Source organism: Gekko japonicus, unplaced genomic scaffold, assembly GCF_001447785.1.
Source record: "Gekko japonicus isolate JY-2015 unplaced genomic scaffold, Gekko_japonicus_V1.1 scaffold2696, whole genome shotgun sequence".
Lineage (NCBI taxonomy): Eukaryota > Metazoa > Chordata > Lepidosauria > Squamata > Gekkonidae > Gekko > Gekko japonicus.
The window spans coordinates 30,720-58,174 of NW_015160303.1; the positions used below are offsets into that span (position 1 = coordinate 30,720).

Genomic DNA, 27,455 nt, shown 5'->3' on the forward strand with positions numbered 1-27,455 from the left:
TTTCTCAACAGAAATCTAATTAGAATTCATCACATTTGAGCATTTCATATTTCAACCCATTCCCATGAAGATTCAGCAGGGTTCCTAACTTTCTTCATACATCACCAACTTATGTTTTCCCAGCCCAGGGTTGAATCTGTAGTTTGATTTGGTCAAGAGACAAGCACGTTAGCCAGTGGTCTTCTCAGGTCAGGAGACTGTGTGTCCCTTTGTGTCATGATGCATTATCTCACCTTTCAGTACAGTAGTGAACTAATAACCATATTCCATATTTCCACACTTCTGTTCACCCCGCAGAATGTATAAAATGGATTTGTTCTGGAATTTTGTAAAAGGGAATCGAGGTGTAATTTTTATGTCTTGTTATTGCATTGTTTATTGTATACTATTTTTATTGCACTTTTCTTTAATGTTGTCATCTGCTTTGTACCTCAGCGAGAAAGGTAGACTGTAAATGTGTGTGTTTAAAAGACTACCTCATCCCAGTTCTGAACAATCCATATGATGGTTAACATTTACTATGACTTGTGGCATTGGAGTGAGTGAGTGTTCAAAAATATATTCCAAAATAGGGAAAGTAGTCATGATGTTCAGACAATGATGCACTTTCAAGCGTGGTGTATGGTGGTGGAAAGTGCTGTCAAGTCACAGCTGACTTATGGCAACCCTTAGGGTTTTCAAGGCAAGAGACATTTCAGAGGTGATTTGCCAAGTGGTTAAGACGCTGAATTGCAGGCTGTGGAAGGTCGGTAGTTCAGCAGTTCGAGACCCGGGTTGCCGCATGACGGGGGTGAGCTCCCGTCTCTAGTTCCAGCTCCTGCCAACCTAGCAGTTTGAAAGCAAGAAATTGCAAGTAGATAAATAGGTACCACTTCGGTGGGAAGGTAACAGCGTTCCATGCGCCTTGGTGTTTAGTTATGCCGGCCACATGACCACAGAAACGTCTTCGGACAGCGCTGGCTCTTCGGCTTTGAAACAGAGATGAGCACCACAACCCTAGAGTCGGACTCGACTGGCTTTCGAGCAAGGGGACCTTTACCTTTTACCTTTACCCCACTACCTAGGTCAGAGTGCCATGGCACATAAATTTCCTGTTCAGCATTGCTTCTTAGCAAATGAAGTAAATTGATATTTCATTGTTTTAATATTAAAAATAATAATAATAAATTGCCTGTCTTCATTAGGAAGCTCTATTAATTGTTCATTTCGAACTGTTGCCCAGGAAACAAGAGTGAGACTACAGTCTTTTTTCTGGTTTACACAGACTAGTACCATTTTTCAAACGAACTGTGGCTTAGTATCTTTAAAACAAAACTTCCTTGGGTAAACCATAAAAAATTAAATGCAAGAAATGCCTGGTTGTTGTAGGTTAGAAACAATAAATTCAGGGCAAGATTGTTTCTTGTGTTCTGGGGTAGCTTGTATAAATATCCTGACATAGGTATTCCAGTGTCCTATGTGGTTTATTAAAGCAAAAAGAAAAGGTAATGTATTGTTCCCTTTTTCCTGAGTGCTTTTTCTTTATAGCTTAATCCAAATTCTGCATTCACCTTTGGTTCACTCTCTCATGAAAGATGATCTTCTAAGGCCAGGTGTCTATTCCATTTAAGAATTGGATTTCCGTTTGTGTGCAAGGAAGAATTGCTTCAGAAGCCGTCCAGGTGCCCTGTTTTTTCTCTGGCACTCCTGCGTTGAAAACTGAAGTAAAATTCATGTCCTGTTCACATGGCCCTTTGAGTACTCAGACAAGGGAAGCCAGGCAATTGATGTCAAGAACGCCAGAGACTAAAATGGCTATTCAGCAGTCTGTTCATGAGCAAAAGCTAAATGTGTTTTTCTCTCTTGCTTCTAAGTGAACATCATGCTGGTACACAGAAATTTAAGTCCCACTTAATACTGAACAAATAGACCCAAATGGTTCTACAGTTGTGTTAAGCAACATAACCATCCTGTCAGTGGTTTGCTGGCCTATTTTCTGACAGGTGTTGTAAATCCATTACTTGTTTGCATATTCCAGTAATTGAACTCTAGTGTGCAAATCACTTAATCTTGTGGGTGGGAGACCGCCAAGGGACACCAGGGGTCGCTATGCAGTGGCAGGCAGTAGCAAACCACCTCTAAATGTCTCTTGTTTTGAAAACTCTGTGGGGTCTCCAAAAGTTGGATGTGACTGGACAGCACTTTCCACCACCACCACCACCACATGTAGAAGCAGCTTTGTCAAGCCATAGCTTTTACTACCTTGACCAGTTAGTATCATGTGTGCTCCAGAGTTTAACTAACTCCTTAATGAACTCTGTTTCTGCTCTATTTTTTCCTTCCTCCTCCATAACTGATTTTTTTAGTATTCAGAAAGGGTTTGGTCAGGATCCCGACTGGCAGCTGAATGGCTCTGTGGCTCCGTGCTTAGACTGATCTTCCTCCTCCATAACTGATTTTTGTAGTATTCAGAAAAGGTTTGGTCAGTATCCCAACTCTGGCAATGGCTCTGTGGCTCCGTGCTTAGACTGATGGCTCATGGAGGAGACATCCATCAAGTGTCGCAGCCGTTCTGCTTAAGTGGAAGCTCCATATTCAGTGGCAATAACCCTCTGAATGCCAATGATCTGCTTATAGGCTTTCCAGGGACCTCTGGTTTGCTGTAGTGTAAAACAGAATGCAGGCCTAGATGGACCACTGATCCACCCAAGCCCAGCTATTCTTCTGTTCAAGTAGTTGAATGGGTAGGATACCATGATAGAGAGTCAGTGAGCTGTAGTAGTCAAGGATGTTGAACTAGCCTCTGGGAGACCCGGTTTAAATCCCCACTCATGCTGTGAAGGCTTGCTGGGTGGCCTGAGTAGTCACAGTCTCTCAGCCTAGCCTGCCTTGCAGGACTGTTGTGAGGACAAAATGGAGGAGAGGAGGACGACGTAAGCCACTTTGGGTCCCCATGGCGGAGAAAAGCGGGGTACAAATAAATTAAATAAATGTTGGTTTTACTGCTTCCACTTGAAATGGCTAGAAATTAAAAGAAAAATCGGTATGATTTCAGAATCCGGATGCTGTCAAAGAAAACCCTCCATGTAATGCTCAGGAGCTGGAAGAATGTGACATGTTCCTTGAAGACAGCACAAGTTTGTGCAGATTCGATGGTAACACCCTGAAGGTCACCCATGTGGTAAGTTCGAAATAGTACTTAAGTGTCTTCGATCCCTTTAACAGTTTTTTTCTCCTGTGCTATTGTCTGTACCTTTGTCCTCCACCCCAAGCCAGTGAGAATCTATACGATTGAGCCAGTGGTGCAAACTGCAGTTTGGGGAGGCTGATTGAGGTCAAGGAATGGGCCCCCCCCCCCCCCGGACTGTGGCTTCTGTCCAGACCTCTGCAGCTCTTGGCTGTCCAAAAAAAATCCCCCCCCCCCTCCGAATGCAAGAGATCCATTCACGGGCCCTCAGAACATAATGTCTACTCAGGCTGTTTAGCAACTGGATTAATGCCTGCTTGGAGAGGGTCTGACTCCTCTGACCTGGCTCCCCCAGGCTAGGCCGATCTCTTCAGATCTTGTAAGCTAAGCAGGGTTGGGCCTGGTTAGTATTTGGATGGGTCACCAAGGAATTCCACAGTCATTACGCAGAAGCAGGTAACGGCCAATCACATCTGAACATCTCTTGCCTTGAAAACCCTACGTGGTCTCCATAAGTCAGCTGCAACTTGACGGCACTTTACAACAGAGAGGTGGAAGAGTCTGGAGCGTGGTTAGCCCTAGAATGTGAGAGAACAGTATACTGGGAGGTAGGTGCGGATGGGCATGATCCATGCCAAGAGTCTATCCCAGCAATACAGCAGCGAGCAATGTCGTATTAGATTTGCCAACTTACGTAAGACGGTCCACTTCCAGGAACTGGAGAGGTGGCAAAGCCATCTGCACAGCAGCCTCAGATGGGTGAGGGTAAGAAGTTTAGGTGAGGGTTTTTTAAGGACACGTTCAGGCATTTGTGAGTGTTGTGAAGTTGTTTTCAAGAATAATAAGGGGACACCGTCCTCTGCTTGTGCTTGAAAAAAGAAAGATACATTCCCGGCCAATGTTTTTGAAGTGAGACTGTGCCGGGAGCAGAGAGAATTAAAACAGCCAGCAGAGAAACAGACAAGTAGGTCGGAGTAGGCAACGGAGACATCTCTGCTTTTTAAATCCAATAGTGACCTTTGCTTTCAGCCAGGGTTTCACGTGCAGAAAATGGCAAACACCAATTCTGTGTGGGGAAAGGCGGTCCCTGACCATATAGGGCTTTAAAGGTTAAAACCAGCACCTTGAAACGAATCTAGTATGCTATCGGCAGCCAGTGCAGTACCTTCAGTGCAGGTTGGATGTGGTCCCACGTAGGGATACCCATCAACAGCCTGCTTGCTGCATTCTGCACTAGCTGCAACGAACATGAAGCAACGAACGTGAAATTAAGCAATTAATTAATTAAGCAAACTCCGGAGCACAACGGAAGACAGGAGGGCCTGGTGTGATGTGGTCCATGGGATCGCAAAGACTCGGACTCGACTGTGCGACTGAACAACAACAACAATTCTGTACAAGTGAGCCAGGTTATAAAACTATGTAGCCATCAGCAAGTTCAGAAATCTTCCTCAGCGATATAGTCAGTGCTGGTTTACAGTTGTACTTCTGCTATTATTATTCTCCTACTGTTTGAAAGTGACCCTAAGATTAGGTATCATTTTCGCTCCCCCCCCCCCCCACATTATGGAGAGGGTTTTTTCCCTTTCAGAGTTCTCAGTGCAGAAAGAAAAGCCATTTAGCCAATAGAAAACTGTTACCAGGATAGATCTCTAAATTGCAAGCTGTCAGTCACTTTAGATGACAGTTCTCAGCTGCTGCAAGTTAATCACTTCTGCCATCCTAAGCAACAATTCTGATAACAAGCTGGCAGGTGGGGGTGATGACTTCTATAGTCAAGAAAGCTAACACTTCGGCAGAAAAAAAACTCTCTTAAAGGAGACCTGGTTCTTGACACAGAGTTAGAAGGGATCCTAGAGATCACTTACTCCAACCTCCTTGCTCAGTGCAGGGATTAGTCAACTACAGCACCCCACTCTGCTTAAAGGAGTGCATGCCTTTAAAGAAATGTTTAGAATTGACTGGAAAAAAGTATTTCCAGGATAAATTCTTGTGGGTCTGTGCCTTTAAGAAAGAGGACAGAGCCCCCCCCCCAGCCCCACCATAGCTATGGGCCTGCTTTTAATCTGATTTGGGAAATAAGCCTGAAATCCAGTGGGTGCCTGTAAATAATTGTGCAGTGGCTCCTATTGAGACCATTTCAAGAAGCTACCAGGTTGTCTTTTTTTGGGGGGGGGGCAGAATGCAAATCACCATGCATAAACCATGTATGGATTCTCCATGAAGATCTGGCCATTTTCCCTGCTCCATCTGCTAGGGCACATGGAGACTGGTCCAGAGTAGTTATTTTATTATTTATTTATTTATTATTTTCGATTTGTATCCCGCCTTGCCAGAGAACCGGCTCAAGGTGGCAAACAAACATCAAAAGCAATAAAACAGTAAATACAGTAAAATACAATAAAATATACATAAACAACTACCTAAAATCATAAAATTCTAACAAGAGCATGATGGCGGCTTCAATATACAATCCCATAGAGGGAGGCAGTATCCACCGGTGTTTCATACAGGCCATAGCGTGTTCCGGTGGCCCATTAATGTGATGGCTTCCTTGATGGCATCTAAGCCATGTGTAATCATTATCGTAATATCGGGTTCCTGTTTTATAAGACTACATCTGAATCTGGTGGTCTTCTCCTGGAGTAAAGCAATTTTTTAGCCGTAAGCTTTCGCCCTGACCTGGATAGCCCAGGCTAGCCCGATCTCGTCAGATCACGGAAGCTACACAGGGTCGGCCCTGGCTAGTATTTGGATGGGAGACTTCCAAAGAATACTAGGGTTGGAGCCAGGCACTGTCAAACCACCTCTGAACGTCTCTTGCCTTGAAAACCATACAGGGTCGCCATAAGTCGGCTGTGAGTTGACAGCCCTTTTCACCACCGCCGCCGAGATTCATTTCAGTCGGTCATTCAAGAACTACTGGTTGTGCCTTTTTTTTTTACTGTTGCTGAATGTACAGTCATATACATAAATAAATATGGTGGTCCTAAATCAAATTTGGGAGATCTTAGTCTAATTTAGGCACGAAGACTCCATGCTCACTGGTTGGCTACTGTGAGATACAGGGGAGGGACAGTAGCCAACCAGTGGAAGAGCCTCTCCTTTACATGCAGAAGGTCCCAGGGTTCAGTACCCAGCCCCATGTGTAAATGGTTTGAGCCAGCAGGGCTCTTCTTATGTTTTATTCCTCAGTGCCGCATCACTGGGAACATTTTGTTTCAGTTTCTGTATTCAATTGGATTACATAGTCGGAGAAAGTATGCACAGGTCGAAGATGCTGAAGACTCATTAAATAAAGTGTATCCAATTTTTGTTGCCATTCTTGCTTGAAATGACTAATTGGCAAACACCAGCAATTACAATGAAGTAATACCTTTTCCAGTTAATGAATATAGCAATCTAATTTATTTGTAAACAATAAGCTCTCTGTGTGCATCAAAGCTCCCACATACCTTTGAACCTGGATAAAGAACATGGCCCAACGTCAGTGGAAACTGCAGTGAAGACTAGATATGTTTTGATATGTATTGACTGATGGGTCTCGGAGCCAGTGAGGGAAATCTTTATTTTATGGACTGTGGGTCTTCTGAGGCTGCTTCTATGTGCTTTGGCCAATGAAGCTTTGCCTTTTCTATTAAAGCTTTATCTGCCTGCTGCCGGACCCAAGACGTGATCACGGTTATCCAAGCATTACGTCTTGGGTTTATCTGAGTCGCACCTGGGGAAGGCTTTCATGTCTTGATTGAAAGAGACTCATTTTTGGTCCGGGCAAGCACTGCACCTTTATACATTTGCGCCATGATGCTTCTAGAAATATATTGAAATCTCTTCATGCAATGTTAACACTGGCAGCTTTCTGAATTAAAATAGCCTAGTGTCCAAATAATACACCCTTTAAAAAAAAAAAGACTGTATGGCAAACCCACGCTGCTCTTATAAATATCATCTTCTTTTCTTCTTATTAAGTAGTTGTGAGAATAACAACTCATCTTGTTTGCATCTAAGTCAAAAGGTTGCTGCCATTCATCATCCAGAATCATTATTTGGAAAGATAATTACCAGTGACAGCAACAGAAAGGCACTGGATAGATAACAGGCAGTTGATCAAAGGTGCACGCTCCTTTTTATGCATTGGGATGAGATAATTGGCAGTTAGACAAGCTCTATGCCAATGGTTTTTGTTCCTTAATACCTGTTTGTCACATTTTTTAGAAGACCGTCAATAGGGCCCTTTTAAAAAAAAACGCTAAAATGCCTGATGATTTCAGTTACCTTGGCTTCTTTAAAACCCGACAGGCAAGACACTGCTACAATTATTACAGTATTCAGCGTATTACTGATGTTTAACTTCAAAAGATCCCCAGGAATCAAAAGACCATATTTCTCCATTATCATTAACCCTAAGAATTGACTTATTGACTTATTTAGGGTTAGGCTTCTGCCTATTTATTATTTAACTTTGAATTATTTATTTATTCGTTTGATTTATATCCCGCCCTCCCAGAGGCTCAGGGCGGCTCACATGCGGCAAAGCCGAGTGCAAAATACAATACTGTATATAATAAATAAAACATTTAAAATCACAATAAAACCTTCCAATAATACGGTGCTATACCTATATTAATCATCCAAGATGGGGACAACCCCCCCCCCCAGGTTTGGTGGCCAGCTGTCTCAGTAGCGGGGTCCCCCACTACACTGTCTCAAATAGCATGGTCTCCCACTACACTGTCTCATACTTCTGACAGGGCCTGCTTGCCCCCGTTCTTATAGGGCAGCCGATGACTTGCCACCTCGGTGGTAGAATAGTGGCGGCAGCGGCTCCTACTCGAACGCCTGGCGGAAGAGCTCCGTCTTGCAGGCCCTGTGGAACTGCATAAGGTCCCGGATCTCCTCTGGGAGCTCATTCCACCACCGAAAATGCCCTGGCCCTAGTAGAGGCAAACTTAATCTCTTAAATTGGGGATCTTTTGATGCAACTCCAGCACACATCTGTGATGCTGGAGTTCTATATTAACTGCTGTGCTCATTGCAAATTATTAAACCTTGCAATCTGCTCCCATTGATGCCAGTTAGTGATAAAAGGTAGCATACGTATATTCATCGTGCAATGGCTCCTTAACATGGAAGTGCACATTATTTTATGCTGTTGGAGCCCAGACACGATTGAATCTGCTATGGATCCACAAGGGTTAAGCTGACACTAAATATTATGAAAATACAAAATTTATTCAGGTGTACACATTCAAAAAACTTTTTTACATAAGATGTTAAATACATATACAGTATAAGGCCAGATGTTGTTTCCTAAATACTGATTGCAAACAGAAAAAGAGGGAAAAGGGAAGCATTTGAATGTATGTCAAATTTGTAATTGGAATTGTGACCACTGAGGAAGGCCCTTTTAGGGGCCGAAACGTGTTTGTTTCACTTGCACAGCACTAACCCATCTATGTATGAATGTTGAGAAGTTTTTTATGTCTGAATGGTATATTTTTAATGAATCTAAGTTTTAAAATGTGTACACCTGAATAAATTTTGTATTTTCATAATATTTAGTGTCAGCTTAAGCCTTGTGGATCCACAAAAACTTCCATGCCATCCTGGTGGTCGATCTCGATCTCCCTTTTTTTTTTTTCTTCCCCCTTCCCTTCCTTTTTGTTAGCATCAGACGATTGAATCTGCTCCATTTGTGGGCTGATTCTTGTTCCAATTTGTACTATTGTATCTGCCTGTGTTTAATCTGAATTTGCAAGATTATTTTACCTCATACGGCTGTGTCGTCATTTTGAGACAAATGGCCAGTGTAGGGGGTGTCTTGAGCAGTCCAGAAAATGTTCATATCGCATGTTTGCTTAGTTGGTGATTAAGGAAAATGGCTGTAATTAGTAGTCTTTTATGTTTCCTTCTCTCTTTTTAATAATGACCGATGCATTAGTAAACCCGTTCTCATACTCCTTTTTTGTCTTTCAAAGCACTCCAACCTGGGGAAATGTAATTGTTTTCGCAGACGGATGGGTTTTTCATGCTAGAATACTAATGAATTCTGTCTCAAGGGACTTTTCTGTTCTTTAAAATTAATGGGCTACCACCAGAAGTATGCAAGCCAGCTTTGCTAAAAGCATTGCCAACTTCCAGGTGGGGCCTGGAGATCTCCCGGTATTATAATTGATCTCCAGACTACAGAGGTCATTTCCCCTGGAGGGAATGGCTGCTGTGGAGGGTGGGCTCTGTGGCATTGCACCCGGTGGCATTGCACACTGTCAAGGTCCCTCCCCTCCCCAAATCCTGACCTCCCCAGGCACATGCACACACACCCCAAAATCTCTAGGCATTTCCCATCCCAGAGCTGGCAACACTAGCTGGTAAATTCTAATGCAGGCATGCACAGGCCTAATGAACTGGGTGATTTTCATTTCCTGTCACCTGTTCCTGTGTATAGGATTCTGCCCCCCAAGCCTGTCCAGGAATGGGAGGGAATCCTATACTTTTACAATACATTAACAGCAACCCAGAGAGGTAGGCTGCCCTCTCTGGATTCAGAACAATATGCCACCAGAACCTCTGCTATATTCCCCCCCCCACCTGAGATCAGAGGTTCAAAATCTCAGTTGGTATCTAGGGTTTAGCACATTAGCAACTCTAACTCAGAATTGCACACTGTACCAAGGTAGCATGTGTGGTGTGAGTGCTAGGCTACAAGATTTAGACTTAGAATTCAGTTACAACATCAAAGACCAGTTAGAGCAAGAATACTATTTTATTCAGTTCAGAGCTTAGCACAGACTAAGAGATTACAAAATAAGAAACCTAAGGCAGTTTGCCTTAACTACACATTAGAGATATGCATAATTACCACTGCAGGGTCCATGTTCCAAAAGTGTCCAAAGGATACAGTCCATTTAGGTACCAAGGTATTTTGAAGGGAAAGCCCATCCTTGCCCTCCATGCACTCTAAGGCACAAAGCAGTCCTTTGTCTCTTCCAGAGAGCACATGTCCAGGTGCAATAAACAGGCAACAACAGGGGACCAAGAAGCAAGAGCAGAACAAGAGCAAGGGACAGAGAGAGAGTGAGTCTCTCTCATTGGGTCTGAACAGATATAGCCCAATTTCAGTCTCAATCAGCCAATTGGAGTGGACATAGGTGTGTCCAATTTGTTGGTTGTCATTGGGGACAACTGGGGATAGGCTGGAAGTTTGGAAACCACGCCTGCAGTCACATGGCCCCAAGCTCCAGCTCCTCCATTGCTGACGTGACTTTTTGCCAGTGAGCCAGCCATCAGGTCTGGCTTTTGGCATGAACGTGTGAAGAATGTGGGTTTATGGCATGCAATTGAGGCCATGGGGCCTACCATTTGGCTTGTAACAGGAAATAAGGCACAGCCTGTTACCGAAAAACAGAACAGGAGAAGGCAGGAGACGTTTAGAAATCAATATTTCTATACATCCTGCTTCATACTGGCATGTATCTAACCATAGGCTGGAGGCAGTTCAGTTGGAGGACGGCTCTTCACAGGAATAAACAGTTTTAAAGGGGAATTCGATTCATGGAGGATAAGTCTATCAATGGCTACTAGCCATGGTGACTGAGGGGAACCTCCACATTCAGAGGCACTAGGCCTCTGAATCCCAGAGCCAGGAGGCAACAGCAGGGGAAGGCCTCGGCCTCTATGCCCTGTTCTTGGCCGTCCAGAGGAACTGATTGGCCACTGTGTCAGACAGGATACTGGACTAGATGGACTGTTGTTCTGATCCAGCAGGGCTCTTCTTATGTTGGAAGAAGGCTCCAGACTTTGTTCAGTGGATGGAAGAATATGCGTCTCTTGCCCATCTTCCTCCTTCTTTACCAATCTTTGGCTTCTCAGCCGAGTGCTCTGTGACAGAGCCTGATTAAGTGGTAGTCTTTCCTGTGCCATTTCTCCTCTTTTCCTCTGCTTCCTGGGAAAGAAACTCCATGATCAGTCTTGGAAGGGCCTGGCTCAAAGGGTCTGGAAAGGGAAGGCTGAAAATTGCCATTATCATGAGGCTGCTGCTGCTTGTTAATGATAGGAGCAAAATTACTTGTATCTGACAGCCACATATGAAAATAGCTCTTACTCCCCCCCCCCATTCCACTTCTTCTCATGGAAGAGATGTGATGACTATGGTTTTAATTATCTTGCTTTTCCACATACTGTTTTTAAAGTACTCTTGTTTTTCACACACTGTTGTGAGCTGCCCTTAGGGTTCAACGAAGCCATGTGAAGAGAGGGAGATAAATCTCAAGTCCAGTAAATACTTTGAAGAACATGATGTTTATCCTAAAGGCTGTCTTGGGGAGAGAAAGCACGGTGTCTTGTCTCCACCCAAAGCATTGTGGGTATTCTAAAGCTGGCCAGCAGGAAGTGACCCCCCCCCATCACTGGGAGTGACATTAGTTGTTGTCCTGGTGTGCTTGTCGTTCGCTTGTACTCCAGATTAGTTCTTGTTTTTGTTTTATGTTTGACTTCGGGCATTTCCAAGGTTTTCTAAAAATAAATCGTCATAGTTCCAGGGCATTTGTGTTTCCAGAGTGTAAGTCTGAATGAAAGTTCGGATCAGCTTTTAAAATCATGTACATGCTCATAAGCCAGCTTTTCCACTGAATAAATTGTGGAAACATCTCTCATATTCTCATTAAGAGGCGCTTTCTTCAGTACAACAGGAGTCCACAAATGTTTTGAGTCAGCAAATACCTTTTGGAATTCTGAGGCAGGGTGGTAGGAGCCACTACAAAATGGCCGCCACCGGCGGTGGAGTCAAGCACACACAAGAGGAAAGGGGATGGGCAATATAAACACACAGAGACTAAACTCAAGTGGGGATAACACACACACAAAAGAAGACAACCCGTGGTGAAAAGTGAAAATGAAATACATCTATACACACCTAGAAAACAGTTGGGGGAGGACTACGTCACTGCTGTGGTGCTCCCTAGCCCCCACCACCTCACAACTGATCTGTGGCCATTGTTTACAGGATCTTGGATTCTTCTCCAGTGAGCAGATGGGAGGATCCTAGTGAAGAGCCCCTTTTCTTTGTATGAGTATAGCCAGTCACTGGTTCTGCCTTTATAAAAGGCCCCAGTAACTTTCCTGAAGCACATGGCAGGTACTTGGGGGAAGTGCCTGAAGGCACCATGGCATCCAGGGGCACTGTGTTGGGGAACATAGCAGTGAAAGGAAGCATAAGAGGAAGTCTTCCGCCAGATGAAAGTGCTTCCACTAGCCGAACAAATCCTTAGTGTTAGATACGAGACTCGAGGCAGCAGGTGAACAGTGATAACAGCTTTATTGAACACGAAGTCAGAAGAACCAGAATGAGACAAACAACTGAGCAACAGGCTCGTTGTTAAACAGTCCGGGCTTGGCAAGCCCCGCCCATATGTCAGATAACAACCAATCATATTCCGTACATAAAGGCCAATCAGTTTGCTTCCCTCCAGAACTTCCCTTCTTCTGATAGGCCGGTTTACAATACCTTGCATTAGATTCAAGCTCAATACAAACATACTTTCTATTCCATACATAACACTTAGGATATAACTTTTATCTTGAATGGCATTAAACCATTTGTGCACCATAACTTAGTGCATTATGAAAAAGTATAAACCCTTAATGTTTTTAAAGTAAAAGAACAAAATCCCGCATGGTCAACAAAAATAATGTTTTATGTCACTAAATATGTAAGAAGCAAAATGAAGATTCTGCAATGGAAACATTTATATCTGGCCTATCTCTAAAGGACTCATAGCCGCAGGTTGCATCTAGCTATGTGTGAGCAGTAGGGATGGGCAGGAACCGGTTCACGAGCCAAAATCTGGCACGAACTTGACCCGGTCCAGAGCCCCTGAACCAATGTTCAGGGAAAGAACATTAGCAACTCTAACTCAGAATTGCACACTGTACCAAGGTAGCATGTGTGGTGTGAGTGCTAGGCTACAAGATTTAGACTTAGAATTCAGTTACAACATCAAAGACCAGTTAGAGCAAGAATACTATTTTATTCAGTTCAGAGCTTAGCACAGACTAAGAGATTACAAAATAAGAAACCTAAGGCACTTTGCCTACACATTAGAGATATGCATAATTACCAGTGCAGGGTCCATGTTCCAAAAGTGTCCAAAGGATACAGTCCATTTAGGTACCAAGGTATTTTGAAGGGAAAGCCCATCCTTGCCCTCCATGCACTCTAAGGCACAAAGCAGTCCTTTGTCTCTTCCAGAGAGCACATGTCCAGGTGCAATAAACAGGCAACAACAGGGGACCAAGAAGCAAGAGCAGAACAAGAGCAAGGGACAGAGAGAGAGTGAGTCTCTCTCATTGGGTCTGAACAGATATAGCCCAATTTCAGTCTCAATCAGCCAATTGGAGTGGACATAGGTGTGTCCAATTTGTTGGTTGTCATTGGGGACAACTGGGGATAGGCTGGAAGTTTGGAAACCACGCCTGCAGTCACATGGCCCCAAGCTCCAGCTCCTCCATTGCTGACGTGACTTTTTGCCAGTGAGCCAGCCATCAGGTCTGGCTTTTGGCATGAACGTGTGAAGAATGTGGGTTTATGGCATGCAATTGAGGCCATGGGGCCTACCATTTGGCTTGTAACAGGAAATAAGGCACAGCCTGTTACCGAAAAACAGAACAGGAGAAGGCAGGAGACGTTTAGAAATCAATATTTCTATACATCCTGCTTCATACTGGCATGTATCTAACCATAGGCTGGAGGCAGTTCAGTTGGAGGACGGCTCTTCACAGGAATAAACAGTTTTAAAGGGGAATTCGATTCATGGAGGATAAGTCTATCAATGGCTACTAGCCATGGTGACTGAGGGGAACCTCCACATTCAGAGGCACTAGGCCTCTGAATCCCAGAGCCAGGAAGCAACAGCAGGGGAAGGCCTCGGCCTCTATACCCTGTTCTTGGCCATCCAGAGGAACTGATTGGCCACTGTGTCAGACAGGATACCGGACTAGATGGACTGTTGTTCTGATCCAGCAGGGCTCTTCTTATGTTGAAAGAAGGCTCCAACCTTTGTTCAGTGGATGGAAGAATATGTGTCTCTTGCCCATCGTCCTCCTTCCTTACCAATCTGTGGCTTCTTCTCAGCCGAGTGCTCTGTGACAGAGCCTGATTAAGTGGTAGTCTTTCCTGTGCCATTTCTCCTCTTTTCCTCTGCTTCCTGGGAAAGAAACTCCATGATCAGTCTTGGAAGGGCCTGGCTCAAAGGGTCTGGAAAGGGAAGGCTGAAAATTGCCATTATCATGAGGCTGCTGCTGCTTGTTAATGATAGGAGCAAAATTACTTGTATCTGACAGCCACATATGAAAATAGCTCTTACTCCCCCCCCCATTCCACTTCTTCTCATGACAAGAGATGTGATGACTATGGTTTTAATTATCTTGCTTTTCCACATACTGTTTTTAAAGTACTCTTGTTTTTCACACACTGTTGTGAGCTGCCCTTAGGGTTCAACGAAGCCATGTGAAGAGAGGGAGATAAATCTCAAGTCCAATAAATACTTTGAAGGACATGATGTTTATCCTAAAGGCTGTCTTGAGGAGAGAAAGCACGGTGTCTTGTCTCCACCCAAAGCATTGTGGGTATTCTAAAGCTGGCCAGCAGGAAGTGACCCCCCCCCATCACCTGGAGTGACATTAGTTGTTGTCCCGGTGTGCTTGTCGTTCGCTTGTACTCCAGATTAGTTCTTGTTTTTGTTTTATGTTTGACTTCGGGCATTTCCAAGTTTTTCTAAAAATAAATCGTCATAGTTCCAGGGCATTTGTGTTTCCAAAGTGTAAGTCTGAATGAAAGTTCGGATCAGCTTTTAAAATCATGTACATGCTCATAAGCCAGCTTTTCCACTGAATAAATTGTGGAAACATCTCTCATATTCTCATTAAGAGGCGCTTTCTTCAGTACAACAGGAGTCCACAAATGTTTTGAGTCAGCAAATACCTTTTGGAATTCTGAGGCAGGGTGGCAGGAGCCACTACAAAATGGCCGCCACCGGCGGTGGAGTCAAGCACACACAAGAGGAAAGGGGATGGGCAATATAAACACACAGAGACTAAACTCAAGGGATAACACACACACAAAAGAAGACAACCCGTGGCGAAAAGCGAAAATGAAACACATCTATACACACCTAGAAAACAGTTGGGGGAGGACTACTTCACTGCTGTGGTGCTCCCTAGCCCCCACCACCTCACAACTGATCTGTGGCTATTGTTTACAGGATCTTGGATTCTTCTCCAGTGAGCAGATGGGAGGATCCTAGTGAAGAGCCCCTTTTCTTTGTATGAGTATAGCCAGTCACTGGTTCTGCCTTTATAAAAGGCCCCAGTAACTTTCCTGAAGCACATGGCAGGTACCTGGGGGAAGTGCCTGAAGGCACCATGGCATCCAGGGGCACTGTGTTGGGGAACATAGCAGTGAAAGGAAGCATAAGGGGAAGTCTTCCGCCAGATGAAAGTGCTTCCACTAGCCGAACAAATCCTTAGTGTTAGATACGAGACTCAAGGCAGCAGGTGAACAGTGATAACAGCTTTATTGAACACGAAGTCAGAAGAACCAGAACGAGACAAACAACTGAGCAACAGGCTCGTTGTTAAACAGTCCGGGCTTGGCAAGCCACGCCCATATGTCAGATAACAACCAGTCATATTCCGTACATAAAGGCCAATCAGTTTGCTTCCCTCCAGAACTTCCCTTCTTCTGATAGGCCGGTTTACAATACCTTGCATTAGATTCAAGCTCAATACAAACATACTTTCTATTCCATACATAACACTTAGGATATAACTTTTATCTTGAATGGCATTAAACCACTTGTGTACCATAACTTAATGCATTATGAAAAAGTATAAACCCTTAATGTTTTTAAAGTAAAAGAACAAAATCCCGCATGGTCAACAAAAATAATGTTTTATGTCACTAAATATGTAAGAAGCAAAATGAAGATTCTGCAATGGAAACATTTATATCTGGCCTATCTCTAAAGGACTCATAGCCGCAGGTTGCATCTAGCTATGTGTGAGCAGTAGGGATGGGCAGGAACCGGTTCACGAGCCAAAATCTGGCACGAACTTGACCCGGTCCAGAGCCCCTGAACCAATGTTCAGGGAAAGAGCCTCCCCCACACATTTACCAGACTGTTATCCAACTTGGTTCGGCTGTTTTGGCCATTTAAATCTAACAGCTAAGCAACAGGGGTCTGCAGCTGACCTGTTAGGTTTAAATAGCTGCCAGTTGGTTTTGCTAAGAAAACTGTGCTGAAGCTTTGAAGCAGGGGAAAGCAAAATAAATGGATTAAATGACTGCCAGCCATTTAACCCTTCCCGGGCAATTCCCTTCCTCCCTTTCAAACTGGCAGTTTTGGGGCATTTTTGGCTCAGTTTGGTTTCTGGTTCGGTTTGGGGGGCACACTGAACTGGAGTTTTTAGGATCGTGCCCATCCCTAGTGAGCGGTAAACAAAATGTGTCTCTTGCTGTTCTTGTGAAAGCAGTAGTACAATGGCTGCAGCTTCACATAGTGCTGCTTTGATATAATTTTTAAAGAAATAACAGCGTGTATCTGTAGTGCTGGAAAGTACATCAGAAGGTCGACATGATTTCATTTAATTAGATTTTGAAATTGTATCCGAGTACTATACCTAGCCTCCAGGTGGGGTCTGGGGATCTCTCAGAATTACAGTTTATCTCCAGTCTACAGGGATCAGTTCCCCTAGAGAAAATGAAGGGTGGACTCTATGCATTGTACCCCACCGAGGTCTCTGCCCTACCCAGGATCCATCCCCAAATCTTTGGGATTTCCCAAGCTGGAGATGTCGTGCAAGCAAATAGGGAGGGGTAATTTTTACTCTTCTGCTTGTGCAAGGACTGCTATGCATGTGGAAATGTTTGGTGGGGTCCAGCCCCACATACCTCTAGGGTTTGTGCTTGCTGTACAGTGTTTTTATGCAGTGATTCTGCCATGTGATAGAATGCAAGTGCAATTCCTGAAGTGCAAATAGGCAGTTTTATGAAAAAGAGATTAATGGTTTGACATGAAATGGTGTGTGTTTCTGTGAAGAAAAACGTTTTCTTAGCGATGTCGTGTAATTCCTGAGAGTTGGTGGCTAAGTCTCCCAATTTCTCCATTCCAGCTTTCCTTTGGTAGCTTCTTGTTCTGCAATTAACATACTACCGTGTTTCCCCTAAAATAAGACACTGTCTTATATTTATTTTTTCTCAAGAAGACACACTAGGGCTTATACCACAAATGCATAGAAATCCTGCTAGGGCTTATTTTTGGGGTAGGTCTCATTCTCGGGGAAACAGGGTAGTAGTTTTGTAGCCTATTTTGTTGTGATACGAACCGACTGCTCAGAAGAAGCAGCACGTAAGCTAAATGAGTATGGGAATTCCCAGTTATGTGATGGCTGACTTTGTCTGTAAAGTACTTCAAGTAAATTACGGCACAGTTTCTCATCTCGGAGCATTTCAAGTAAGTTCATTACACTGATCAGCAGGAGACTGCAATAGTTTTTGGCGAGCGTGAGAACGTGAGATTACCAGATGGCCCACTGCTTTTACTATTAAACTTCCACTTTGAATTCCAAACCCGGTCTTCTCATGGTCTGCAAAGGTGAAAGAAGTAGATGAATGAGTGAGGTGATTGGTTGGTGACTGAGAGTGTATGGGCGGAGCTAAGAGGTGTGTGAGTGGAGAGAGAAGACAAAGTGTTCAGTCAGTAGTCAGCAGTGTGCAGCTCTCAGCTGTGGTCAATCTACACAGAGTCTGAGAAGCAGTCCTCTCATTAGAATCATACAGATGTGCTGTGAAAGGCATTAAGATTCTAAAGGAGGAAGAAATATACGTAAGGGGGCATATTAGGCAAAATCTAATATTGTCAGAGTATTATAAGGGGGGGGGGGAAGCTGAGAGAGACCTGAGTAAAAAGGGAAAGATTTTACTGAGCAACTTAACAAAACATCTTGTAACCAATACGCTTCTTTTACCAATAAAGTTTTATCTTGTTTATTGCTAACCCAGAGTCCTTTGCTGTTTAAAATATAAGAATCTCATCCTCAGAAGTACATAGTCCAATGAAGAAGCCTTAGAGCTTGGGCACAATACTGTGGGGAAGGTTAATTAAAGACTGGAATTATGTTCCTGGTGGCAGCATTACACACACTGAGTGAGAGAAAGAAACAACAAGAAATTTAAAACCACATCCTACCTAACCACGCAAAATAAAAGAGAGGTACTGTGACAGCAGTGTTTCCTCTAAGTTGTGGAGTCTTCTGAGCAAAAAATCTACTTTGTGAGCTACTGGCATCAAAGTTCTGAGGAAGTGATTTGGCTGCTGCATAAATTAGTTTTCTCTGGAGCCATCCTTCCTGAGCTAAGACAAAAATGGGTGAGCCAGAGGCTAAAAAACTGTGAGCTCACACTAACTCAGCTTGGAGGAAACACTGTGTGACAGTATCTGATGAAGAAACCTGATAAGTAGCGTCCCCTTATGCTGTTACAGTGCAGTCCTCTATTGAATAATTCTTTTCTAAGCCTGTTGAAATCAATGGGTTTAGGCTGGAGTAACGCTGCGTTGTACATTAACTCTCTGCTGCCAAGACCCAACCAGCACATAATAGTAGCAGACCCATGTCATCAAACGTGGGGGTCACCCCGTCATCTTACGTGGGACACTAGCTGCAACTTCAAGCTCAAAAGGGACATGTCGCTGGAAGTGCTGTATCATACCCTCTGTTATCCTCACAATCCATCCTCCCAATCTTTTTCCCCCCACCAGCAAGACTCTTGTAGCAGAAACAAGCCCAGCTAAGAGAACTGTGCTGAAGCAAGAGGGGCTGTGGAAGGAAAGTCGGGGGGGGGGGTGGCTTCATAGTACATATATCTGCCCATTAGGATTGTCAGCCTCCGGCTGGATTTCTGTCCGGTCTCCAGACAACAGAGATCAGCTCCCTTGGAGAAAATGGCTGCTTTGGAGGGTGGAATCTATGGTATTAGACCCCACTGATGCCTCGTCTTTCCACAAACCCTGCTCTCCCCAGGGTCTACCCCCAAATCTCCAGGAATTCCTTAGTTGGCAATTCTGCTGTTTATGTACTCCTTAGTGGCCTAAGAGTTTATTGTCTTAGGTAGTACAGGAACCCCACTCATAAATATGCTTTCTTGATTTTTAACTCATTTGTTTAGGAAAAACGCAGTCTCAACAATGCTGGGTTTAGGAGAAGAAAAGAGAGCATAGAATCTGCTTTGAATGATCTTGATGATCATACAGAAACGTTAGTCTACAATGCTTCTTTCTGGGATTCCCATAACACTGTTAGATAAATTGGGGGGCTGTATTGAGTCAGGCAGTATTGATTTACAAATGAGAAGCTGGGAGCAACATAATTATTGCAGACAATGCATGAAATATAGTCAGTAAAATCCAGTGTGCTGCTCGGCGATATGGAGGAAATGTTGAAGTTTCCCTAGTGAATCCTCTCTCTGGAAATTTATCTTTATTGGCCGTTTCACTGAAAGTTTTATAATCCCAAATTGACTGCTTTATGCCAAAAGCAGTAAGCTAAAGCTAAGTAATAGGAGGGTGCAAAGAATGGAATACATAAATCTAAAATACAAAGTCAGAAAGCTTTCTAGAACTGTTAATATTTTTTTTAACAGTTCTTGCATTCTTGATTCTTTGAACGAACCAGGGAAGAACTATTTGAAAAAACAGTGAAATAAGTTAAATCAACTGCAAAACAGTACACAAGTCTTCTGGAAGTCTGAGAACAGAGTCAAGAAATTGAGGTGATCAAGTTTCATCTTCTGTTGCCCGCTCCAACAGGGATGCTTGAACACTTGCCAGTTTGACTCACCTTGATGAGCTGATTGTTGATGGACTCATTGTCTGTTTTATCAATCCAGTCAAGTCTGATTTGTGGGGTTGCCAGCCTCCAGGTAGTGGCTGGAGATCTTCTGGGATTACAACTGATCTCCAGGCAACAGCGATTGGTTCACCCAGAGAAACGGCTGTTTTGGAAGGTGTACAGTATGGCATTGAAATTCCCCTCCATAAACCCCACCATCCTCTGGCTCGAACCCCAAAATCTCCAAGTATCTCCAAACCCAGAGCTGGCAACCCTACTGTTTTGTCAATCCATTCACATCTGTATTCCTTACTAAGTGCCATAGGCTTTCCGTTTAGCTGCAGCCATTGTTTTACTGGTGCACCACAACAGAGAGCTATCTTTTTTTAAAAAAATTGATAGTTGCTGTTGCACACAAAGGTTCTTATAATCCATTACTGTGCTCTCTGAATTCCTCCAACTTTCATTTTTAAAAACAGGGAGGCCCTAGCTCTTTTTATTACCACTGAAAGAGTTAAGAGACAATTTTTAAAAAAGAATGGTGGCAGTCAGTCATTGGAATGTTAGCACACAATAGCATTTTACTGATTTATTTTTGTTACCCCCTCCGGTGGCGCAGCAGGGGAAATATGCAAAGGAGATGGTGGCTGGCTGTGTGAATGCAACCGTAGACAGTTCTATCAGTCACAGTAGTTGTTTTTTTCTATCCTACCCTTAGGTGTTGAGCTAAGCAGACCTTAGCAACACTCAGGGCTGCCAATCTGTTTGGATTGGCAGCATTTTGCACATGCCACTTATGGGAGGGAGGGTGATGCAAACTTATTTAGTGGGTAGTCGAGTCATTTGGTCTTAATCAACAACACGTTAGGCTAGAGGAAGCTTTCAGGCTTTACTGAGTTAATTAGAGTGGTAGGATGCAAGCCAATAATGCTAATGGTTTGATACCTTTACTCTCTTCGATTATTGCAGATCTTAACAATATGTAGTAAGCCCGTGGTGGTGGTGGTGCTGCTGGAAAGTGCTATCAAGTCACAGCTGACTTATGGTGACCCCATGGGGTTTTCAAGGCAAGAGACAATCAGAGGTGGTTTGCCATTGCCTGCCTCCACATCGTGACCCTGGTATCCCTTGATGGTCTCCCATCCAAATATGAGCAAGGGGTCCAAGCACTTAGCGTCCAAGATCTGACGAGATTGGGCAGGCTAGCTAACCAGGATGCTAACCAGGCAAGGGCTATCCAGGCCAGAACAGTAAGCCCTTGCAAGGTGCTAATAGCATTTATAGTTATGAGGAACATGGAGAAGACCGACTGATTGTTTCATACGCATGAATATCCTCATACCCATGAAGATACAGTCCTGAATGTACCTTTGCAATAAACCAAATCACGGATAAGTTTCAGCACTCATGGATGTTTGTAAAAAAAAAAATTGCACGTCATCCTGACTTGAGGCCTTTGGTCAAATGAGTTGACCATTAAAGGAAAGGGGGAACTCAAAATTTGGTCACTTCAATTGGTCACTCTCCTTGAGAGACCAGAGGTTTGTATTTTTGCACTGTCTTCTTCCAGTCACTGCTGATACATTTACGTTTGTAGGTACAATCAAACTTGCAGAGTTAATAGTAACATGTTTTTAATTTTTTTTTTTGTGGTTGATGTTTGTTGTGTAGGTAAATCTTGGGAGCAACCAGTATCTCTTCTCAGCGGTGGTGGATCCCAAGGAAATGCCCTGCTTCTGCTTGCGCCATGATGTTGATGCCCTTCTCTGGCAGCCACGTCCGGATCGGCAGGACATGTGGGAGCATGTTTCTACTTTCAATGCCTTAGGTACGGGAACCAGGCTTTACGGCATTCGTTTCTCTTTAAATCTTTCCCGTTTCAGGCAAATCATTCCTATCAGAGTCCCCTGATCAAAACTTGCTGACTGTTCCTGCAATTCTGAAGAAAATAGAATTTAATTTGGGGGTGGTTTATCATGCTGAATAACTAACTTACTGTGACAGTAGAGGAGATCAGTATATTAGCTATTTCATTCTCTCATCAAGCCCAGCCTTGGTCTGAATTAACCAGGGATTCATTTTGTGCAGGGAAGCTTTTGGTGAACACTGAATAAATGATTCTACTCAGTTGTGACCACAGATGTAGACTATTTTAGTTGAGCTCCAAATTAAATCCTTCAGGGGCACATTATACATTGTGCCAAGTTTGTTGGTGCCAATATTTTCGAGGTGATTGAAAATTCACCAGCAGTTGGCTTGATCATTCTTGATTTTTAACTGGCAGATAAAGTGGCTTTGTTTGGGAGTGGGAGCTGGGGAGTGGTGTTTTGTTTTTAATAATGTCGTGGACAATTCTGTAGTGAAAATACTGTAATTAGCAAACAGTAATGCAGAGCTAGATTTGTGGCAAATATATAGGATCATGTCAGGTCTGGTTTGATCTCAAAACAGTTCAAACAAAGGTCACAAAGATGTTCTTAGTTAATCTCAAAGATCATCTATTTATTTAAATAATTTCTGTGCTACCTTTCCACCCAGATAGGGTTCCCGAGGTGGGGAGCATTAAAACATTAAAATGGCATTTAGAATATTTTTACAATTTGATAAAAACATGGAGAATCATGTAGGAACTTGAGGAAGAAGGCAGTCCTTAAAGTATGTGGGGGTTCACTTATTTAGTGACTTATGAAGACATAACTCAACATTTCTGAGCATACTTAGAAGCATATAGAAAGTCTGATCATGTGGTCACGTCCTTTTCTGTAGACCATTGCTATAATTCAACCTGTGCTTGGATTTTCTAGATATGTTTGGTTAATAATGGTTGGTTGGTTTGTGTAGCAATTAATTGTGTACTTCTTTGACTTCCCTGCTTCTGTCTATTTTTTTTTACAATGCTTATAAACATGTTATCTTTTGATTACAAAAGCAATAACAGCCATGGTGAATAAGAAGGCTATAAGGAGCCAACTAACAACTTGGAGCACTAGTGCAATATTCTTCAAACTTTCCTGGTCAGGAATGTGGCTATCCCTACAGCCAGTGTTCCCTCTAAGCTGAGTTAGTGTGAGCTAGCTCACAGTTTTTTAGCCCCTGGCTCACACATTTTTGCCTTCGCTCAGGAAGGATGGCTCTATAGCAAACTAATTTATGCAGTAGCCCAATCGCTCGCTCACAACTTTAATGACAGTAGCTCACAAAGCAGACCTTTTGCTCACAAGACTCCACAGCTTAGAGGGAGCATTGCCTGCAGCTTATAAACAGTCTTGAAGAGCAGTCCATTGTAGTAGTCTAGTCCTGGAGAAGACCCTGATGCTGGGAAAGATTGAAGGTCAAAGAAGACGGGGACAGCAAAGGATGAGATGGTTAGACAGTGTCATAGATGCAACGAACATGAAATTGAGCCAACTTCAGAGGACGGCGGAAGACCGGAGGGCCTGGCGTGATCTGGTCCATGGGGTCGCGAAGAGTCGGACTCGACTGCACGACTGAACAACAACAACAACAAGTCTAGTCCTGGGGATGCAAAGGTGCAGAAGGAGAGGGAGGAACTGTGGCTCAGTGGTAGAACATCTGCTTGACGTGCAGAAGGTCCCAGGTTCAATCCCTGGCATCTCCAGTTAAAGGATCTGGCAGCAGATGATGTGAAAGACCTCTGCCTGGGATCCTGGAGAGCTGCTGCCAGTTCTGAGTAGACAATACTGACTTTGAGGGACCAGGAGCCTGATTCAGTAATGTTATCTTTTGATTACAAAAGCAATAACAGCCATGGTGAATAAGAAGGCTATAAGGAGCCAACTAACAACTTGGAGCACTAGTGCAATATTCTTCAAATTTCCCTGGTCAGGAACATGGCTATCACGTAGTGCTGTCTCCCTACAGCCAGTGTTCTCTCTAAGCTGAGTTAGTGTGAGCTAGCTCACAGATTTTTAACCTCCGGCTCACACCTTTTTGTCTTCGCTCAGGAAGGATGGCTCCAGAGCAAACTAATTTATGCAGTAGCCAAGTCGCTCACTCACAACTTTAATGCCAGCAGCTCACAAAGTAGAATTTTTGCTCACAAGGCTTCACAGCTTTGAGGGAACATTGGTCCCAAGTGGATTGCATTGTAGTAGTCTAGTCCTGGAGAAGACCCTGATGCTGGGAAAGATTGAAGGTCAAAGAAGACGGGGACAGCAAAGGATGAGATGGTTAGACAGTGTCATAGATGCAACGAACATGAAATTGAGCCAACTTCAGAGGACGGCGGAAGACCGGAGGGCCTGGCGTGATCTGGTCCATGGGGTCGCGAAGAGTCGGACTCGGCCATGCAACTAAACAACAACAACAAGTCTAGTCCTGGGGATGCAAAGGTGCAGAAGGAGAGGGAGGAACTGTGGCTCAGTGGTAGAACATCTGCTTGACGTGCAGAAGGTCCCAGGTTCAATCCCTGGCATCTCCAGTTAAAGGATCTGGCAGCAGCTGATGTGAAAGACCTCTGCCTGGGATCCTGGAGAGCTGCTGCCAGTTCTGAGTAGACAATACTGACTTTGAGGGACCAGGAGCCTGATTCAGTATGAGTCAGCTTCATGTGTTCACCACTCCCTGGAACATGGGAAAGCCACTGCCAGCCTAAGTAGACAATACGCCACTGGTAGACCAAGAGTCCACTAGAAGGCAGCTTTGTGCGTTCATGTGTCCGAGAGACTTGCAGAGCCTGAACGGAAAAGACAGACTTTTGCAGCAGCTCATTATAGCAGATCTTTTAATTTCCCTATTTCAAGGTTATGGTGTGTTTAGAGTAACTATATCTACTGTTATTGCCTCTGTGCTCTTTAGGTTACGTGCAAGCGTCCAAGCAAGACAAGAAATTCATGGCCTGCGCCCCGAGCCATTCCTATTCCGCCCTCTGCGAGTGCCTGAGGCGAGTGTTTATCTATCGGCAACCGGCTCCTCTTCCCACCATCCTCTACAACAGGAAGGAAGGAAGACAAGTAGGGCAGGTGGCCAAGCAGCTGGTAGCGACGCTGGAAACCCACGATCCGGTCTTGGGGTTTCAAGCAACAAATGAGAGATTGTTTGTCCTCACAGCAAAAGTCCTGTTTATAATAAAAGTAAGCACTGAGAACTGAAGACCAAATCTATCCCGTTGACTTCTCTGCATTCAGCTCCAGCTCAAAATAATGACTTTACGAACGCATAGGAAAGTACAATGGCATATTGGTGCAAAAGCAACGTGTCACGGGCACCGTTATTTTAACAGCATGACCAGTTGTATGTTAGAAATTGCCTATGTTTAAGAAGGACAAAAAAATTCAGCTTTTAACCATCAGTACAATGCTGTATTTGTGGGAAGCCTCGTCTCATGATGTTGCGAGAAATGTTGTTTCTTTTCCCCTTCTCTCTCAACCCTTTCTGGGGGGCAGAATCTGGACACGCAAAATGGTTTGTTTGCTGTTTTTCCAAACAGATTTCCACTGTAACTCTTTACTAGCATAATGGAAGTCGTCAGTCTTTTATTTTCACAGATTCTGTCCTACTAAGGTTAAAAAAAAATCAGTCCCGGTTTGTTTTTTAAAAAACACAATCTAGAAAAATGACCCATATAATTGAATTGTAACTTAAAGCGTACTAAAACTTCTCCCCCCCCCCCACCATTTTATGTTTCTCTATTTCTTAAATTGCTTCACTTGGTTCATTGAGCAAATGAAGGGGAATATGAACATCAGCTTTTCTCAGGCATCTTTTTTAATTGAAGCTAAGCCCATTTCATTCTGTGCTAACCCATCAGACTGGGTTGTATTCAGGTTTCAAATGATGATCTACAAGTATTTTAGAAATAAACTAGGGTGTTTTTTCCCTCCAAGTCTTTTGTGTTTTTTTCCAATGGCGGGTGGGGCTGTGGCTCAGCAGTAGAGCATGTGCTTTGCACACAGTACGTCCCCAGTTCAATTCCCAGCACCTCCAGTTAAATGAATAACGTCACACAGACGTGTCAAACTTATTTGCTACAAGGGCTGGGTCTGATATAAATGTTATTTTGTTGGGCCGGGCAATGTCTGCCACAAAGTGTAATGCCAGCTACTGAAGATGTCAACTTTATAAATGACACAGGCAAACCCAGTTAACGATATTATTTTTTACTCAAAATATAAACAAAAGACATTTATTCCTAGGAGTGAAAGCAATTGATTTACTGGGGAATCCACAAAATTCCCAATAAATGTATTTAATCATACGCAAGACTAGGTTTCTTCCAAGGGATACCAAAACCCGCCCCCTAGCCATTTCCTTTGATTTCTTGACAGCTTCAACCACACACACCTCACTGTGTGTGCCCGTGCGCCCTGCTCCCCCCCCCCCCAACCCCCACTCCTGCCTTCCCTCCCTTGCACCAGTTGCTGATGGGCCAGTTCCAACACCTGGGCCGTATGTTTGACACCCCTGATAACAGATCCCAGACTGAGACCTCAATCCTAGAAAGCTGCTACCAGGGGAGACGGTACTGACTTTAGTTGATAAATGGTCTGACTCAGTATAAGGCAGGTTCACTTCTTTATTCATTTACGAGATTTGAGTACCACCTTTCTTCCCAGTCAGGACCACCAAGGCAGCTAATAACAGATCCCAGTCTGAGACCTCAATCCTGGAAAGCTGCCACCAGGGTAGACGGTACTGACCTTAGCTGATAAATGGTCTGACTCCGTATAAGGCAGGTTCACTTCTTTATTCATTTACGAGATTTGAGTGCCACCTTTCTTCCCAATCAGGACCACCAAGGCAGCTAAAGACTACGTATAATAACGATGCATCTTAAAAACAATTTGTGTCCGAACTGTATAATACAGTAGATAAATCATAGGGCAGGAAGGAGCGATCACTGAGGGAACATCAGACAAAATAAAAAAAATCTGTCCATGCTGGCAGAAGACAGCAATAGAAGAGGACAGCCAGATCCCCCTGGGGGAAGGCTGTAGCTCAGTTAAGGGAGGGAATACGGCTGGATTTGAACTTGCAAGTTGCACAACAGCTATCACGGTCATAAGGAATAAGAGAGAGGATGGACTGAACTTGATGGGTAGCTTTGCTTGTGGGAGGGGGACGTTCAACAGTGTTGCACAGGCAGAAGGATGTCTGATCTGCAGCTGCAGAAGGCGCAGGATGTGATCCAGGTCTGACCCAGAAAGAGACCTTACTCTGTTTCATCTTTTCTTGCTCCGATGCGCAGGTAACCCTTTGTCAGCTTCCCAAACCTTGGGAATTGTTACAGCAATATATAAATGGTAAAGTAATCCTTGTTTTTAAAAATTGACATTTTACACCTCTAGCTCCAATTATTGAAATTGACCAGTTGAGATTTAAACTAAAATCTCATCAAACTGTTTTTTCCAGCGATCACTAGTCTGTTACTAACATCTGGTTTTATTTG

The 27,455-nt window shown here is 43.7% G+C and overlaps 1 protein-coding gene and 2 non-coding genes across 3 annotated transcripts in view; all 3 read left to right on the forward strand.

The window, feature by feature from the left end:
* Positions 1–25,881, forward strand: part of LOC107114712 (nudC domain-containing protein 1-like) — a gene marked incomplete at its 5' end in the record, with an annotated part of 56,420 nt that extends 30,539 nt beyond the window's left edge. The window contains 3 exons of the mRNA XM_015416301.1: positions 3,035–3,160; positions 21,719–21,875; positions 24,866–25,881. Coding sequence (XP_015271787.1) covers positions 3,035–3,160; positions 21,719–21,875; positions 24,866–25,158 — 576 coding nt within the window. The remainder of the gene's footprint in view (positions 1–3,034; positions 3,161–21,718; positions 21,876–24,865) is intronic.
* Positions 23,595–23,666, forward strand: TRNAV-GAC. Its single transcript has one exon. It is a non-coding gene; the product is annotated as a tRNA-Val (tRNA).
* Positions 24,417–24,488, forward strand: TRNAV-GAC. Its single transcript has one exon. It is a non-coding gene; the product is annotated as a tRNA-Val (tRNA).
* Positions 25,882–27,455: the final 1,574 nt, after the last annotated feature.